The 18,201-nt window shown below is 34.6% G+C and overlaps 3 protein-coding genes across 4 annotated transcripts; 1 reads left to right on the plus strand and 2 right to left on the minus strand.

The window, feature by feature from the left end:
- Positions 1-610: 610 nt before the first annotated feature.
- LOC132906144 (polyubiquitin-A) lies at positions 611-5,177 on the minus strand. The gene is made up of 2 exons (XM_060958035.1): positions 5,020-5,177; positions 611-3,957 (listed from the first exon to the last, which is right to left on the minus strand). Exon 2 carries the CDS (start codon positions 3,949-3,951, stop codon positions 754-756), a length of 3,198 nt encoding a protein of 1,065 aa, XP_060814018.1. The 5' UTR covers positions 3,952-3,957; positions 5,020-5,177; the 3' UTR covers positions 611-753.
- Positions 5,178-7,781: 2,604 nt separating this feature from the next.
- LOC132906152 (zinc finger RNA-binding protein) lies at positions 7,782-15,995 on the minus strand. 2 transcript variants are annotated; one of them, XM_060958058.1, is made up of 11 exons: positions 15,820-15,995; positions 15,381-15,544; positions 14,921-15,262; positions 13,952-14,407; positions 13,135-13,848; positions 12,734-13,055; positions 12,462-12,649; positions 11,336-11,484; positions 10,016-10,111; positions 9,629-9,749; positions 7,782-9,354 (listed from the first exon to the last, which is right to left on the minus strand). In XM_060958058.1, exons 1-11 carry the CDS (start codon positions 15,867-15,869, stop codon positions 9,071-9,073), a joined length of 2,886 nt encoding a protein of 961 aa, XP_060814041.1. In that variant the 5' UTR covers positions 15,870-15,995; the 3' UTR covers positions 7,782-9,070. The 2 variants fall into 2 exon arrangements, with proteins under 2 accessions (XP_060814041.1, XP_060814032.1); XM_060958049.1 differs by having other exon boundaries at positions 13,952-14,518.
- A 60-nt stretch (positions 15,996-16,055) lies between these two features.
- LOC132906312 (geranylgeranyl transferase type-1 subunit beta) lies at positions 16,056-18,044 on the plus strand. Its single transcript, XM_060958367.1, has 3 exons — positions 16,056-17,032; positions 17,142-17,502; positions 17,579-18,044. Exons 1-3 carry the CDS (start codon positions 16,496-16,498, stop codon positions 17,689-17,691), a joined length of 1,011 nt encoding a protein of 336 aa, XP_060814350.1. The 5' UTR covers positions 16,056-16,495; the 3' UTR covers positions 17,692-18,044.
- Positions 18,045-18,201: the final 157 nt, after the last annotated feature.

Below are 18,201 nucleotides of genomic sequence, written 5' to 3' on the forward strand. Positions count from 1 at the left end.
TTCTACTACAATATTTCTTTGTTAGATAAACAATATTGTAATTTATTTTAAAAATTATTGTAATTGTATTGTACTTGTATTGTATTGTAATTGTAGTTATGTTGTACGGTACTGTAATACAAATTAAAGAATATTATATAAAATCAATATAAAAAAATGTAATAAATATTCGAATGTATTTAATTCGTATTGTAGATAACAACTTACAGTTCACTGGGAAATAAATCCTTAGGGAAGATTATTATTCTTTCTTATTTATTCAGGTTTTAGTCCATTACTGGTCCATGGGCATTTCTACCCGTTTTGAATACAAAGCCATAACAAACAATTACATTATAACTAATAAATCTTCACTTCAAATCCTACTGACGCGACATCTGAACGACACGATCAGAAATCACTGATATCGAAACACCTTATCATTCCTCCACTTTTATACTTGTACCAATACATCAAATTTTCAATTATAAAAATAAATTAAGTCTTAAGCAAGATTATATACAATGCAGATCATATACAATAAATCTTAGACAAGAATATCTTAATATGAATAATTTTCAATTTAAATTAAATAAATCTAATAAAAGGAATAATATAAATGAGAAAAAAGTTATTTATAATGCCATTTATTTCGAGTAAATACTTAATAAGATTATACCACGCGATCAATAGCTATAATGGATAAAAGTAAAAAAATTTGTTTCTATTCACTTGATATAATTTTATAAATTAAGGTGCGATCAATACATTAAATCATCGGCCACCTCGAAGACGAAGCACAAGATGCAAGGTTGATTCCTTTTGTATATTGTAATCAGAAAGCGTGCGCCCATCTTCCAATTGTTTACCAGCGAAGATCAACCTCTGTTGGTCTGGAGGAATGCCTTCCTTATCTTGAATTTTTGCTTTCACGTTCTCAATAGTATCAGAAGCTTCAACTTCTAAAGTGATAGTTTTCCCAGTAAGGGTTTTTACAAAAATTTGCATTCCTCCTCTCAGACGAAGAACAAGATGAAGAGTCGATTCCTTTTGAATATTATAATCGGACAGCGTGCGTCCGTCTTCAAGTTGCTTTCCAGCAAAGATCAATCTTTGTTGATCTGGAGGGATACCTTCTTTGTCTTGAATTTTTGCTTTTACGTTCTCAATAGTATCGGAAGCTTCAACTTCAAGTGTGATAGTTTTTCCTGTCAGGGTCTTGACGAAAATTTGCATACCACCTCGAAGACGAAGAACAAGATGAAGAGTCGATTCCTTTTGAATATTATAATCGGACAGCGTGCGTCCATCTTCAAGTTGCTTTCCAGCAAAGATCAATCTTTGTTGGTCTGGAGGGATTCCTTCTTTGTCTTGAATTTTTGCTTTTACGTTCTCAATAGTATCGGAAGCTTCAACTTCAAGTGTGATAGTTTTTCCTGTCAGGGTCTTGACGAAAATTTGCATTCCTCCTCTCAGACGAAGAACAAGATGAAGAGTCGATTCCTTTTGAATATTATAATCGGACAGCGTGCGTCCGTCTTCAAGTTGCTTTCCAGCAAAGATTAATCTTTGTTGGTCTGGAGGGATTCCTTCTTTGTCTTGAATTTTTGCTTTCACATTCTCAATAGTATCGGAAGCTTCAACTTCAAGTGTGATAGTTTTTCCTGTCAGGGTCTTGACGAAAATTTGCATTCCTCCTCTCAAACGAAGAACAAGATGAAGAGTCGATTCCTTTTGAATATTATAATCGGACAGCGTGCGTCCATCTTCAAGTTGCTTTCCAGCAAAGATTAATCTTTGTTGGTCTGGAGGGATTCCTTCTTTGTCTTGAATTTTTGCTTTCACGTTCTCAATGGTATCGGAAGCTTCAACTTCAAGTGTGATAGTTTTTCCTGTCAGGGTCTTGACGAAAATTTGCATACCACCTCGAAGACGAAGAACAAGATGAAGAGTCGATTCCTTTTGAATATTATAATCGGACAGCGTGCGTCCATCTTCAAGTTGCTTTCCAGCAAAGATCAATCTTTGTTGGTCTGGAGGGATACCTTCTTTGTCTTGAATTTTTGCTTTTACGTTCTCAATAGTATCGGAAGCTTCAACTTCAAGTGTGATAGTTTTTCCTGTCAGGGTCTTGACGAAAATTTGCATACCACCTCTCAGACGAAGCACAAGATGTAGGGTTGATTCCTTTTGTATATTGTAATCAGAAAGTGTGCGCCCATCTTCCAGTTGCTTTCCAGCAAAGATTAATCTTTGTTGGTCTGGAGGGATTCCTTCTTTGTCTTGAATTTTTGCTTTCACGTTCTCAATGGTATCGGAAGCTTCAACTTCAAGTGTGATAGTTTTTCCTGTCAGGGTCTTGACGAAAATTTGCATACCACCTCGAAGACGAAGAACAAGATGAAGAGTCGATTCCTTTTGAATATTATAATCGGACAGCGTGCGTCCATCTTCAAGTTGCTTTCCAGCAAAGATCAATCTTTGTTGGTCTGGAGGGATTCCTTCTTTGTCTTGAATTTTTGCTTTCACGTTCTCAATGGTATCGGAAGCTTCAACTTCAAGTGTGATAGTTTTTCCTGTCAGGGTCTTGACGAAAATTTGCATACCACCTCGAAGACGAAGAACAAGATGAAGAGTCGATTCCTTTTGAATATTATAATCGGACAGCGTGCGTCCATCTTCAAGTTGCTTTCCAGCAAAGATCAATCTTTGTTGGTCTGGAGGGATACCTTCTTTGTCTTGAATTTTTGCTTTTACGTTCTCAATAGTATCGGAAGCTTCAACTTCAAGTGTGATAGTTTTTCCTGTCAGGGTCTTGACGAAAATTTGCATACCACCTCTCAGACGAAGCACAAGATGTAGGGTTGATTCCTTTTGTATATTGTAATCAGAAAGTGTGCGCCCATCTTCCAGTTGCTTTCCAGCAAAGATCAATCTTTGTTGGTCTGGAGGGATTCCTTCTTTGTCTTGAATTTTTGCTTTCACATTCTCTATAGTATCGGAAGCTTCAACTTCAAGTGTGATAGTTTTTCCTGTCAGAGTCTTGACGAAAATTTGCATTCCTCCTCTCAGACGAAGAACAAGATGAAGAGTCGATTCCTTTTGAATATTATAATCAGAAAGTGTGCGCCCATCTTCCAGTTGCTTTCCAGCAAAGATTAATCTTTGTTGGTCTGGAGGGATTCCTTCTTTGTCTTGAATTTTTGCTTTTACGTTCTCAATAGTATCGGAAGCTTCAACTTCAAGTGTGATAGTTTTTCCTGTCAGGGTCTTGACGAAAATTTGCATACCACCTCGAAGACGAAGAACAAGATGTAGGGTTGATTCCTTTTGTATATTGTAATCAGAAAGTGTGCGTCCATCTTCAAGTTGCTTTCCAGCAAAGATCAATCTCTGTTGATCTGGCGGAATTCCTTCCTTGTCTTGAATTTTTGCTTTCACATTCTCAATAGTATCGGAAGCTTCAACTTCTAAAGTGATAGTTTTCCCAGTAAGGGTTTTTACAAAAATTTGCATTCCTCCTCTCAGACGAAGAACAAGATGAAGAGTCGATTCCTTTTGAATATTATAATCAGAAAGTGTGCGCCCATCTTCCAGTTGCTTTCCAGCAAAGATCAATCTTTGTTGGTCTGGAGGGATTCCTTCTTTGTCTTGAATTTTGGCTTTCACATTCTCAATAGTATCGGAAGCTTCAACTTCTAAAGTGATAGTTTTCCCAGTAAGGGTTTTTACAAAAATTTGCATTCCTCCTCTCAGACGAAGAACAAGATGAAGAGTCGATTCCTTTTGAATATTATAATCGGACAACGTGCGTCCGTCTTCAAGTTGCTTTCCAGCAAAGATCAACCTTTGTTGGTCTGGCGGAATTCCTTCTTTATCTTGAATCTTTGCTTTCACGTTCTCAATGGTATCGGAAGCTTCAACTTCAAGTGTGATCGTTTTCCCTGTTAGTGTCTTGACGAAGATCTGCATGATTATCTGTTACAAAATAAAATAAATTTTGTAATTAGTGGATACTAACATGTATTCATATTAACGAAATAAAATGTTCTCTTTGAAATTTTAGTACATTATTTGTGTATACTATTAGCATAGTATATGCGTTTTGTTTCCCCCAATTAGTACCATTTTTATACTACTTTTTACATAACTCTCTATCATACCTGATACTTCAGACAGATTTCATCAGATATATTCTTTATCTATCATACATCACTTCACGTATCGTCTTGAAACAGAATAATTTTTGTCTTCCATTTCAACAGAAAAAAAAATGGTAGTATTTTGTGCACAATTATATTATAAAGAATTATATAAATTAAAAATTTTCCTTATTATTCCACAAATATATTTATTCTCGCGGTATAATTCGCTGTTGCTAAATGTCAACGCTTTTTATTTGTGCACTTTTTTTAGAATAATCGTATGAAAGGCTTCAATCTGAGTAATGCTAAGTGACACAGAAGGAATGACGTCATACTGGAGAATCAATAACCGCCATGTTGTTTTCTGTTACTACGCAGCAGAAATGTGACGTATGATATTGAAAATTCTAGAATTTTCTCAACAATTAATTATTAAAGATTCTTCGATTAATATATGTATTTTAAATATATTCTTCGAAATTTTGTTAAAAATAGATTTTAAACTTTGCACACGTGGTCGATGTCTTCAAGATCACTGCTGTTATATTAAATTAAATTGCGTTATTATTTTATTACTTTCTCTAAACAGCGCATTTAAGAATTTAGATACTGAGAATTAACTCTTTCACTGCTGAAACAGTAATAATACGTTTTCCGAAATGCATGTCCGTTATACTGAACCCATTAAATTCGTGGATTTCACATAACGCATAATCCAATCGATTGCAAAATTTATTCAGCACTGGTCGTCTTGTTACAGGAAATATATTCAGAAGTGAGAATAAAATAATTTAGGACAAAAAAAAAGTAAAAATCGGTAAAATCAAGAAAATCTTATCGAAAATTAAAATACAACAAATTCATAATGTATATAATAAACAAACGAAAGTTTTACCTTCTTCGTAGTATCTCGTTGCAGCAAAAATTTCAATAAAATTTAAGGAGTATCACGTTCTGCCTCTAGAAACACGCAAAGTCCTATACTGAACTGAACAGAAGCCACAGCGAACCTTCCTTTTATATCAGGAATGATAAGTCTTACTGCTCATGCGCAAGCATGTCAGAAGATTCCTAGAAAGATGCCTATTGGTTTATATTTTTATCATCATCGAATCTCTGACGTTTGGTTGGTTTCTGAGACAAAGGCTATTCTTTGTGGAATAAATTTTATTAAACTGATGCCATTTATAAAATCATTTATGACACATTATTAGTTTTGAAATGATACGTTTCCACCAAACGAAATTTTTATTTATATGTAAATACATATGTTTCTCTGAGCTGTCACATGTTGATGATAATATTATACAGCTAGAGGGCGCATTGGAAAACTGTTAAACAAAGAAAACTGATGATTCATTGTTTTTCAGAATATATTTTCTAGTAAATTCGCTATACATCTAACCAACATTTATACACACTATACTAATTTTCCAGAAATTTCAATATTTAAGAAGCTACGTATGTGTGTATGTGCGCGTTTGTATATAGAGCATACATTGGTTATGTTTAGAATATTGAACACATTAAGCAATTTAGGTCGATTTTGATCTTCTAAGCAATTTGATCGATTTGATATTAAATTATCCTAAAAATTCAAATAATAAAAATTGTCGTATAAAGACAATTCACTATTCATACATGTCACATCAATATTGAAATCATGCTACATCTAACCAGGCTGATGTAATAATCTTGTAATTGATGAAAACTTATTAATTTGATAATAAGAATTTATTTTACAAAAAAATATTAAGATATTGAAGTAATATTTCAAATCAGGCACTGCAATCAAGATTATACATATATTTTAATGTAATTAAAACGATGTAATTGTTTATTTTTAAAATAACATTTTGTTGATATTACTTACCAAATATTTTTGGCAAAGCGTAATGAAAACAGCATTTTTTTTTATATTTCAACAAAAACAAACAAAAATGCAATTAGACAAATCATGACTACGAAAATAGATTAAAATTCTGTTTATATGATTGTTTTACATGAAATACATGACAATTTCAAAAAACAAGCGTTTACTTACGATACTATGTACAATTTTAACATGTTGAATGCCATTCTATTTTTACAGGGATTGCCCGTGGCGCCTAGTTGCACCAAACAGAATGAATGTTATATAAAATGATGTTCGTAATTTACAAAAATTAGTTTCTTAACTTAAAAATGATTAATTTTGTATTATGCGATACATATAATGTTGAAATATTACTTACAAGGGATAAGTTATGATGTATAATTATGTTTAATGAATTTATCTCACAGAGGTCACCGGCGACCCCCCAGGGCACTGAAGTGTGATTTCACGCGAGTCACTTATTTTTTGCGATTGTCAATTATTTCATATTATTTCTTCGCGTTGTTAAATAATTGTTCCACATCTTTATTCTTGTTGAGAGCGTTTAACAATCAGGTAAAAGCGTCCATTATACTTTTATATGCTACAAAAATGTTTTCACTTCATGTCTTCTGTTTAATTTTTTTGTAAGTCGTAACATATTGTGAAGACTGTGATGGTACTTTGTTTCGAGTATTTCAATAGGACACATCACAATATGCACACATAATAGGTCTATATTTCATGTATAAATAAAACTATTTCTATATGTTTTATGCTTCATTAATTTCGTCACACCATTGTATTAACAATGATAATAATGAAAAATTTATAACTATTGACATTTGTTTAAATTATGTATTTCTACTAATCTTGGCGCGCCGGTTGCCGGTGACCTCCGTGGCATTCAACGTGTTAATTTAATATTTCATCATTAACATCGAAGTAACCAGTTTTAAGTAACTAGACAATTACAAATAGAATCATTAGTATAAGGAAAAAAGAACGAAAAATCTCGCAGATAATATAGCTGAACTCTAAGAACAATATAGTTACCTTTCACTATCGAAGTACGTTTATAATAAAACACGTAATAGCTTTTTTCACATGAAATAAATCACATATTGTTCTTAAAAGGTATAATTAGAATGGCACAGCGAACGTTTGATATGATTTTTCTATATGAAAAAAATATAACGTAATTCCCACCTTAATTTCAGTACATCATCCAGTTTTCAATACTGAAAAGATAATATGCATTATTTAGATTTGAAACTTTATAAAGGCTCTACACACACGTTTTTGTAGATTTGAGGTACTGAATGAAAAAAATTTGTGAATTTCCTTCGTAATATATCTGCAGATAACACATTACATTACATTAATATTTGGTTTGACAAATAATAATAAATTAAAGATATTACACATATCTCTCATATATTTAAGTATATACAAACATACTTTAATTAATACTGTAAAACAGAAAAAACGAAAATGACTTAATACTCTGTCTTATAATGATTCAAAACCTGTATCCTGTAACCTGTAACCTGTATAATTATGGAATTTGAATATCGTTAATACACTTATTAGAAGGACTAGTTGCACCAAACAGAATGAATGTTATATGAAATTATGTTCGTAATTTATATAAATTATCTTCTTAAATTAAACGTAAATTATATTTCCTTTAGTTTTATATCCTATCTTCTACATGTTTCATTAAAAAATTAATACAATATCAGTCTCAGTTCTACTCGGTGCCATCCAAAAATAAATTAACTTTCTTTGTATGTCAAGTGTTTCTGTAAAAGATTAGCTAATTATAATCTTACAATCGAAGTGCTATTGTGTGTGTGGCCTTCTTGTTAAAGAGGATGCTTATTATCAACTCATCTTATTTGTAAAAGTTCTTACACAATATTGTAATATGCAAAGGAATATGGAAGTGAAGAAAACCTTATTCTTATCTCATGCATGTTCGATTTATTCAATCAGGAATTGCATGTGTACAACAGAAGATTCATACACTATGTCAAAAAAATTTATTAAATATGAACATTTTGAAACGATATTCGACTTCCGTTGAAATTTGTAAACAAACTACAGGAAAATATTAAGAATTCTTGACACGTGCACTTAACCCTCATTGGACAGCAAAGCGTTTATTTTAATGATTGATTTTTCAACTCTGCTTTCTTGGAATCTTCTGCGTGAATCAGTACACGCGATGTGAACATACGTTGTTAGGAGTTGTTTATGCAGGGAAAGAAACATTCTGCACTTCTTTACGACTACACACACAACATACACACGAATTCTCAATACAAACTAACCTACTTTTAACTTTTCAAAACTTATAAATGTTCAGTTTTTACACCACCCTTTCTATTAAACTTTTTCGTCATACATTGTGACTTTGAAATATAGCTAAATAAGTAATTCAAAACTAATTAACGCATTCATCATTTCCTTTGACAAAATTCTAGTGCTGGAACTAATCGTACCAATTGCCTGTTTGGGAAAGATCTTTAATCTTTTTAGAAGTATCCAGTGAAATATTTGCAAAAGTTTAACTATTTATTTTAAAAGTAACGCCATGCTTATTTTTATAATAATTCTGAAAACTAGGATTTACATAAAATAAATTTAATAAATGAAATCCGAAATATTGCATTATTTTAAAGATGTTTGGAACTTGCTAAAAAATTAAATCGTTTATAACAGACAAAGCAATGCATGTTTTGTCATTAAAAATTAAACTTAGGACTAATAGAAACGTGACAACTCTATGATATTATTATACATCCAAAAACAAAGTCAAGGTGCAATGATATAATCCGACCTAATAATTTCTTTCGCCATTAAAATCACGATTGCGAATTAAAACGATGCGCTATTGGTTGTCCAAAGGGAGATACATTCCAAATAATTACAATACTGTATTAATAGATCATTAGTCTTGTTTTAAACCTTGATATCTTTCCAATATAGAAACAACCTCATTGAACAAGCAATTGACACGAGAAAATTTTATTTCTTATACTATATAAGTTATGAGTAAATCGATAAAGCGAATATTTTGGTAGATCTACTTGGAGTCAGTCTCCATTTTGATCTCCTCTGCTTTTTTATCTTTCTTCGAAGCCTCACTATCTGTTCCTTCTCCATTACTATTGTCACGTCTTCGTTTTCTAGCGTATCGGCCCTTATATTTAGGTGGCGGAAGTTGTTCCATGCCCAAAACTTTATGAATTTGACGAAATGCAACTAATCGTAAAGCATGTTGCGCTGAAGCAGTTATATCTTCTCTTTGTTGGGCTGTCATATTGCCTATTGCATCAACTGGTTCTTTTTCGCATGGATCAGATAATCCTATGAAGAAATACGTTATATATAACCAGTGTGATTCAATACAAAACTATATAAAATTACATATAAGTATATAAAAATCAGATTGCCAATCATCTATGCAATACTGCAAAATTTCCACTGAGATAAAAAAATCGAAATACTCAATTTTAGAACCTACAATGGATTTCACAATACGCTCAGTCTCGTCATCAAAATCATCATTTGGTTTTACGATTTTAAAAATTAAAATTTTTTTACTGATTATATTAATTAGCAGGAACATATTGCGATATACCTGGGCTTCCTGGAAGCAATATTCCTCCAGCAACACATTCTAGAAGTCTTCTTAACGCTTCACCTGGACTAAGAGGTCCTCCGGCGGTACTAATCACTTTCTCAGTTAACAATTCTAGTGCCTGAAAGAAGATTGAACACCTGTTTGTTTCTATCTAATCCTTATATTCTGACCGGGACTGAATCTGACCAAAATATAAAGAAGAGTCTATATCAGAAATTCTACATTAACGTGAAATGGACAGAATCCTCGGCCACCATGCAAGACAGTACTGTATTCAGTTTTGAATTCTTTTAATTATCATTGAATAGTTATAAATCACTTTGTTTTACTTCTAATAAAATCAGATATCATATAGGCATCATAAAAGAGTCGTTTCATACTAACCCATGGGTTTAATGGTCCCCACGTAGGTACACGGTTACAAAGATCACGCATTATGCGAATGACCATAACACAGCTCTGCAGTGAAGTTGCTCTAGCCTGTTAAATACGATCAGTATTTTAGTACATACAATTTGATACACAATTTAAAGTCTCTGAGTCTTCTGGAGATGCGACACCCTAAACTACTTTTAATTTGCTTTGTGTGGGCTTTAGCTATCCTCCCAGCCTCGTGCCTATAGCTCCTAAATATTAGCCCATATCAAAATTATCGGGTGTTTATTAAGTATTTCCTGAACAATTAATACCTAACATAATATTTAAAAAAAAGTGCAACGTATCAGAAAAACTGTACACTTGTCGAACTGCCAAATACAACTATTGAACTTATAACTGAAAAACACCCGATATACTTATGACACCACTGTGTGTTTGTGCTTGTCTGTCTTTCAATATTTAACAGTGCTTTCAACGCACATTATGTAGAAAGTATGAAATAAAGTACATATGTATAAAGAGAAATACACTAACTTCAAGGATTTCTAAGACAGACCTAGAACAGACTCAGTCTAGGCTACAATGCATTAAGATTAATCCAGAATAATGAATAAGCTTGATCATAAGCATCGTAAAGCAATTTAGTGCATTATAAACAAAACAAACAAAACTACATCTTTTGAAGAAAAATTACGTACTTTTAACACGACTTTCTGCAAACAGTTTCCTATTATTCTGGATGTTGATGATTTGAAGTAAAGCAAATGTAAATGCTTTTGATGTGCATTAATATTTTAAATGCTACAATTCACGTTTACATAATGCTTATACTTCTTGCCTGAGACTATCTGATTGCACGTTCGATGTATTCTGTTTCTGAAATTATGCTATACACTTCTTTCTCTTCCTTTTTCCCTTTTTAGTCAAATTCTGCCAATAATGAAATATTGCCACTACCATCCACTTATAATAACTAACACATTGATTATAAATTACAAATAATACATGACAAAGATTTTTGGATTAACTACCATAAAATGTAATATTAGTGGATAAAGTGGATTGGCAAACCTACAAAACTGAAACATCAAACGTGATCAAATAAACATTTCAGACAAAATCATATCAACAAGAAGATAGATAGTAATAAAAATAAAATTGTCACAAGGCTGGAAGTTCTAAGACTGCTCTTTTTTGCGGACAGAGAGAGAGGACAACTTGCACGCGTTTCACGTATTAGGAAAAAATAACAGAAAACAGTCACTAGTGCCAACAAAATGGCACTGACAATTCGAGATCTTGAACTGAGAGTTGATTGATTCAAACCTGAAACCACTTGGCATGCCTGAGTGCAGCTAAAGCCTCCAAACACTTAGCCTTGGGAAGTACATCTGGTGGATCTGGTTTCGTCACAGCGGGCGCCGCGGGCGTTGTTTGCGGTTGAGCAGCTCCCTGTTGCTGCTGTCCAGCATTATCTGAGATTCCAACAAAGAAAGCACAACACGCTTAGACAACACTTAGAGTGTTTGATCATGCCCAACTTGGGTTTTCCCTCTATATATAATTATATTTTAACTCAAGCACATTAAACTTGAGGGCATAGTCTAAAACATTCTCATTGAAATAAAAATAAACCTAATCGAATGTAGTACATAACAATGATGCATTACTCCTATTCCTGGACGTCCTTTCTTCGCGTTACAAAAGAACGACCGATGTTTCTTACTGAAATTGACAGCGTTACTTAAAAGTGAATATTAAAATAACGCTATCAAAAGAATCGTCGGTTAAGAATAAGGAGTTAACTGCGCATTGTGTATTATGCGTACAGCATTCGATGATAGAGGGTTTTCATTAAAATTATTAATGCATGATCAAAAAGTCCATAGTTTTAAGATTGCCTCAGCGTTGTTTCCTCATACCAAAAGCGTGTCCACGTTCATAATAACATATTATCTTCCTTAATGGAGACTCCAGCTTAAGTATTATCGATATAACTTATAAAGTATATTACTACAAATTAACTTAAAACGAAGAAAAGCGATATCTAATCGTACCAAGTTTACGCTCTCTCTTTTCCGTTAAAAAATGGCTGTTAATATATTTCTATCTACGCTCTTACATATTTTTAAATAGTAATGCCTTTCAAAAATATAAATTATACTCAGTCGTGGACACACTAAAATGCGGCTGTATCAAAAAGAAAAAGGAATTTTTCATGTTAGAGCGTATATACACTGGCAACCGTTGAAGTCCTTGGCTGCCCCTGCATCATCCTGGTGCTTAGAAAAATTTACAAAGAAGCTTTTGGGCCATGAAAAGAACAAACAAAATTCATAAACCACGTTTTCAAGAAAGTAGCATGAAACTAAAAAATGCTTTCTGTAAAATCTCTAAAATTATCAGTTATCCTTTTCTTGGCCACTATGAAAATATAAAACGATCAAATCACCTGCAGCAGCAGCTGGTTTAGGAGTTTCGCGCATTAAAGGACTGGTAAGTGTTACGCTAACAGTTACACTGCCTCCTGAAACAGTTAATGCTGCTGACTCCGGGTGTTTTCCAACATTGTAAGTATCCTCTGGAGCTACGATCTTCAACTGTGCTGGAAGTATCTCAGCAACTTTATTCAATAATGATCTGTAAATAAGAAAATATTTATATATGAATTTGTATACAAAATTAATATATTTATACACAAATACATAATTTTTTACAACTAACCGTGTTGGTTTTTCTGCACACAGGACTACAAGACAAACGTGATTGTCACCAGATAATAGAAGTCCCTTCGCTAAATTGCCGACACGCATTACCCCTCTTAATATCCTGGAATCTTCTTTTTCCTTTTGAAATGAAAACAAATTGCCGTCGCTGCCATCTTCTTTCTGCGGCGTCGTTGTTTTCTTTTTGTCAGAATCGTCTTTAATCTTGACTATATCTGCATTTTGTTGCTGTTGTTGTGGTTGCTGTTGAGGTTGCTGCGGTGTAGTGGTAGTTGGATTCGTTGGTGTAGCATTAGTAATAGATGGAACTGTTTTCTTCCCTGCAATTATAAAAATATTTTAACTATGCTATAGATATAAAATATAAAATAAGAAAAAGATAAAAGAATAAATAATTACCTGCTTCAGCCAATGTATCAGATACAAATTTCAATGCTTTCTCAGTATGTGAAACGATCTTCTGAACTGCCAGCAGTTCCTGTTCTTTAGGATAAATGGTGGTATGGTGAGCTAATACATGTTTGTCATCTGATGAATCTGGCCTTCTTTGAGGACCAGGGAACATCATCATCGGTGGCGGTCCTGGGAAAGGACGTGGCATTGGTGGAGCTCCAGGTCCACGTCCATAGCGACGATACCATTCATAGTACTCACATTCTTCTTCATAGCGTCGTCTTTCTTCCCAATACATCATTTCCTCATCCATCATTGGACCCATAGGTCCCAATTGATTAATTTCTTCTCTACGTCGTAAGTAATCATCTCGCATTTGTTGTCTACGAAATTTTTCTTCTAACATCTTCCTTTGCTTCAGACTTGGTTTCATATCAACTACTAAGTCAGGATTAACTTTTTTCTTATAAGCAAATCTGTGTCGTCTTCCTTTCATGTGCATATCTTTGGCATTGGGGTCATTAAATCTGCATTCACAAAGTTTACAATTAAAACTTATAATTTTTCCATCTTCGGATTTGTTTTCTTCTATGTACTCTTGACCAACTGGTTGAATATCTTTTTCATCTACAGCTGTTTCTTCAACAGTTTCCTCTGTTGCAGTTTCTTCTGTCTTAATTTCTGGGGCTTGATTTTGATTTACAGTCCCCAAATTTCCAGCTGCAAATATTACGCATGATATTAATATGTATACCATATCTATCATAAATTTGTATATTTAATTTAACATAAACTGTGTATCTGTAAAAAAAAGATTACTTACAAGCAACAAAGTTAATTTTAGGAGTAGCCGTTACGGTTGGCTTCTTAACTCCTGCAGTTTTAGCTGTAGCTGCTGGTTTTGGGTTTAAAACCGTTGGATCTGCGCTTGGTATTGGTTTTCCAAGTTTAGTGTGTAACTTAACAACCTTTTGATGTTTAGCCCCCCTAATATGGGCAGCATAAGCATCATTTCCAGTACAAGTTACATCACAAAGTTCGCAACGTAGACTGTTGCCTGCCCCACGTGCCGGTGGTTGCTGCGGTACTTTCAGAGAAGCTTCTTTCTTCTTATGTTTTTGACCCTCCAGATGCTCACGGTACGTTTGAGGTCCAGCACAGCTGATTTTACAGACATCGCAATAGTGTAGTTGTTGTGGCTTAGGGGGCTGCTTGGGCCGCATTGCCTTCATTCCTCCCCCTCCAGTGCCAAATCCCTTTCGTCCGTAGCCCTGCCAACCTCCAGTCTTCTGGTTAGTTGAATTGCTGTTTGCACTCTGTTGGGCTACATACATAGTCGCAGCGCTATATAGCGCTGCGTCGTAGCCGGAATACGTTGTACTCGCCGTTTCTAAGGGAAATGAAATTGAAACCTCAAACTTTGGAGGAGTCAATCCTTTATATTCATGGAACCATTCTACTAACTTGTACCCATCAAAATGAATACTTTATTCTTTTGATGAAATATTTATCAAGTATATTGTATAGTAATCACAAATCTTTATATAAAGTCAATTTTGTAACTTCAGAAAAATTCAATTCAGCTAAACTTTTAAGCCATGTGGTTTAAAATGTTAGCAGAATTTTATTATATCATTCATATATATCAATTCCAATACCCAGAGGATCAATTTCATGTTATTAGTGCCTACGTCACGGTTAGCAGGACATTTACATAGGATTTTCAATCTTGGCGAAAAACATTAACATATATACATATATACATATATATATACATATATATATAACTTACTATTTGTAGCTGTCGATGGTGTAGCCGCGGGTGTTGCAGGAGCTGTATATCCTGAAGAATAGGTAGCACTTTGAGTAGGATTAGATTGCTGATAAGCTGTACTTGATGCTTGGTATGTTTTAGCTTGTCCAGTAGTAGTAGCTTGCCTGGCAGTGCCTGTATAAGCACTAGTGGTGCTATATGCAGGTTTTGCAGCTTGATAATGTGTTTCTGTAGTAGTGTAAGTCGCTGCAGCTGCAGCAGGCTGCTGATAATAAGTTTTAGCAGCGTCGTATGTAGCTGCAGGTGCAGCACGCCCGTAACCGTAATCGTATGTCTGAGCCACAGTACCAGGATTAGCAGCTATAAAGAAAAAGGACCTTATGAAACTGCAACGTAAGCACGAAAATACTGGATACTGGATTCTGTTTATGAAAGAAAAGAAAGATGAAAAATATGAAATTGACTAAAATGAACTTACCAGCGTACGTGGTCCCAGTAGCGGCTGCAGCGGCGGCCGCTTGATACGTTTCGTAACCTGTAGCCGCGGCAGCAGCGGGTCGTTGAGTGTACGTGGCGGCAGTTGCCGCTGGAGTTACTGCGTATCCCGCTTGACCAGTCTGATAAGCGGCTGCGCTGGTCGCTCTGTTCGAAAGAATAAATAGGTTTTCTTACAGGCAAGGAATACAATGAAAAATGGAAACGCAAAACGAAAAAGACCTCTATCGGATCCGTGCCCGGGAGAGACGCTCGATGGACGCTCTACTCTCAGCAAGAAATGGCGGCCAAGCCGGCTGGGCTCTCGCGTGCACCGATTTTAACGAACAATTATTACTCCCGCCAACGTAGTTACCGTCACGAATTTTCGAAAAACTTAACACTAGCTACTTAATAATTATGGTATGCAATCGATTTCGTACCCATATTGCGTTCCGCCGTGAGTAAACCCAAAATAATTGTTCTGAGCCATCCTTCCTCGCAGAGAATCCCGGAAAGAAGGACAATGGAGGAAGTTGTAGGGCGTGCCACGAACTCGATAGAATGGCGGCGCTGCCGCGGCTCCTATTGGTTATTCTGTTGGAGCCGGGCGCAACAATTGTAAGAATGCCGCGCCCTCAGTGGCCGCTTCCACGAGAACCCTTCGTCGTCCTCCGACAAACTACCTCCGCGCAAATCAACGCGCTACCGTACTAGCCAGAGAAACTACCGCGAGAAAGTATTCACGAAGCGGACAGATGTATACGGTTAATTGAAACTTAACTTACTGCGTGTTTTCTCGTTATCTCCGTTATCCGGGGTAGTATGTAGTTTGTGTAATTTTCGCGGCTGGTGCGTGTTGCAGTGAACGTCCGGCGTGCGCAAGAAAGGGCTAGTTTGCCGGTGACGCGTGCGTTCAGCGAATTATTTTTTACGCCCCCTAGTAGTAACTGCATCTATCGTTTAGAATTGAAGCGCTCTCTAGTAGGTCTTACCATAATTCTAATGAAATCTTTTTCCACTCGCACAACCAATTTGACAGTAACACTTGCGTTCGATACGTAACCGTATATATTTTAAATATTATTTTTTTTTAATCATACAAACACGCGATACAACATGCCACCGCAGTTAGCAAAGAAAAAGCATGCTAAATATTTCCAGAGGTTATTGCAAATCATGCCCAATTCATGTTCAGCAGAATTTGACTGCTCTAGACTTGCTGTAGCGTTTTTTGCTATATCAGGATTAGACATATTGAATTGCTTGAATGATCTTAGTGAACAAACTAAATTAGAGGCGATAGACTGGATCTATAGGCTTCAAGTAACCGGAGCTGGACCACGCTCAGGTTTTCAGCCTTCGACAACAATACCAAAGGATGCTCCAAAATATCAATGTGGTCATTTAGCAATGACATATATTGGATTAGTTACCCTCTTAATTCTTGGAGATGATTTAAGTCGAGTCGACAGAGAATCCATTATTGAAGGAATGCGAGCATGTCAAAATCCGGATGGATCATTTACAGCTATTATAACAGGATGTGAAAGTGATATGAGGTTCCTTTACTGTGCTTGTTGTATATCTATAATTTTAAATGATTGGTCAGGCATTGACAAGACAAAAGCAATTGACTACATTTTAAAGAGCATTGTAAGTTTTTATCCTTTCCTTTTTTTATTTTACTTATAAAGAGTATTAACAAAAACTAGCTCTGTCTACTTAATTTTATCATAGCACAATATCTCAACAATGATTATAGTCATATGATGGAGCAATGGGCCAAGGACCTGGTCTTGAATCACATGGAGGATCTACATTTTGTGCTGTAGCTAGCCTATTTCTCATGAACGAACTTCATAATGTATTGACAAATGACCAATTAAATAGACTAAAAAGATGGTGTCTTATGAGGCAAGATAGTGGCTTTCATGGACGACCCGGAAAGCCTTCTGATACTTGTTATAGTTTTTGGGTGGGAGCAACTCTACAAATGCTTGATATTAACAAATTATCAGATCCTGATGAAAATAGGGCATTCCTGCTTGAAACTCAAGATAATATCGTAGGAGGATTTGGAAAATTTGCTGACTGTCTCCCAGATCCTCTTCATACTTACCTAGGTATGTAGCAGATAGGATATCCATAAAAATAACGTACAATAAAGATAATATACAATATAAATACCTAATTGTTTAGGTTTATGTGGTTTAAGCCTCTTAGGAGAAACTGGTTTATGCGTAATGAATGCTGCGCTTAATATCTCTGATCGAGCATATAAACATTTATTAAAAATTCATGAAGTATGGTAATGCAGTTAACAATCGTATAAAGTATTTGCAACAACTGAATATCATATCCAACGCACAGAGCTTAAAGTACGAAGGAAAAGTAACATTTTTGCATTTTCATGGATCCTATTTGTACAGTTTCCACAGATCCTCTGTGCCTAGAATTGTTATTCCAAAAGCGTCAATTAACAAAAATATTATGATTTTGAGGTATGTTATCAGTTATTCTGTTTCAATTAAGACACTTGTTGAAAATGTATCCAAAGCACATGTTGGAAATAAGAGGAAAAACAATAGCATAATTTAAATGCATCTTAAAATGTCATTAAGTATATACAAATTTTAAAAATTCTAATAAAAACAACAAAAAAATATGTACAAGGTATTTCTAATTGATACCCTACATCATAATAAAAATTCACAAAATTATTATTCAACTAGTATCTTTCACTTTTTTTGAGAAACTATTAACACAATGCTTCATCCAAAAAGGCATTGTATTATATTGTATCGTTAAATGAAGAAGTTTCG

Source organism: Bombus pascuorum, chromosome 1 (assembly GCF_905332965.1).
Source record: "Bombus pascuorum chromosome 1, iyBomPasc1.1, whole genome shotgun sequence".
Taxonomy (NCBI): domain Eukaryota; kingdom Metazoa; phylum Arthropoda; class Insecta; order Hymenoptera; family Apidae; genus Bombus; species Bombus pascuorum.

What these genes read in the sequence shown, in the direction of transcription:
- LOC132906144 (XM_060958035.1), bottom strand. Translation starts at nt 3,951, where the DNA reads ATGCAGATCTTCGTCAAGACACTAACAGGGAAAACGATCACACTTGAA.
- LOC132906152 (XM_060958049.1), bottom strand. Translation starts at nt 15,869, where the DNA reads ATGGCTCAGAACAATTATTTTGGGTTTACTCACGGCGGAACGCAATAT. An exon ending in TACTGGGACCACGTACGCTG is followed by an intron (nt 15,263 to 15,380) that starts GTAAGTTCATTT and finishes TTTTCTTTATAG; the next exon opens with CTGCTAATCCTGGTACTGTG. An exon ending in TGATACATTGGCTGAAGCAG is followed by an intron (nt 13,056 to 13,134) that starts GTAATTATTTAT and finishes TTATAATTGCAG; the next exon opens with GGAAGAAAACAGTTCCATCT.
- LOC132906312 (XM_060958367.1), top strand. Translation starts at nt 16,496, where the DNA reads ATGCCACCGCAGTTAGCAAAGAAAAAGCATGCTAAATATTTCCAGAGG. An exon ending in ACTACATTTTAAAGAGCATT is followed by an intron (nt 17,033 to 17,141) that starts GTAAGTTTTTAT and finishes CAATGATTATAG; the next exon opens with TCATATGATGGAGCAATGGG. An exon ending in TCCTCTTCATACTTACCTAG is followed by an intron (nt 17,503 to 17,578) that starts GTATGTAGCAGA and finishes CTAATTGTTTAG; the next exon opens with GTTTATGTGGTTTAAGCCTC.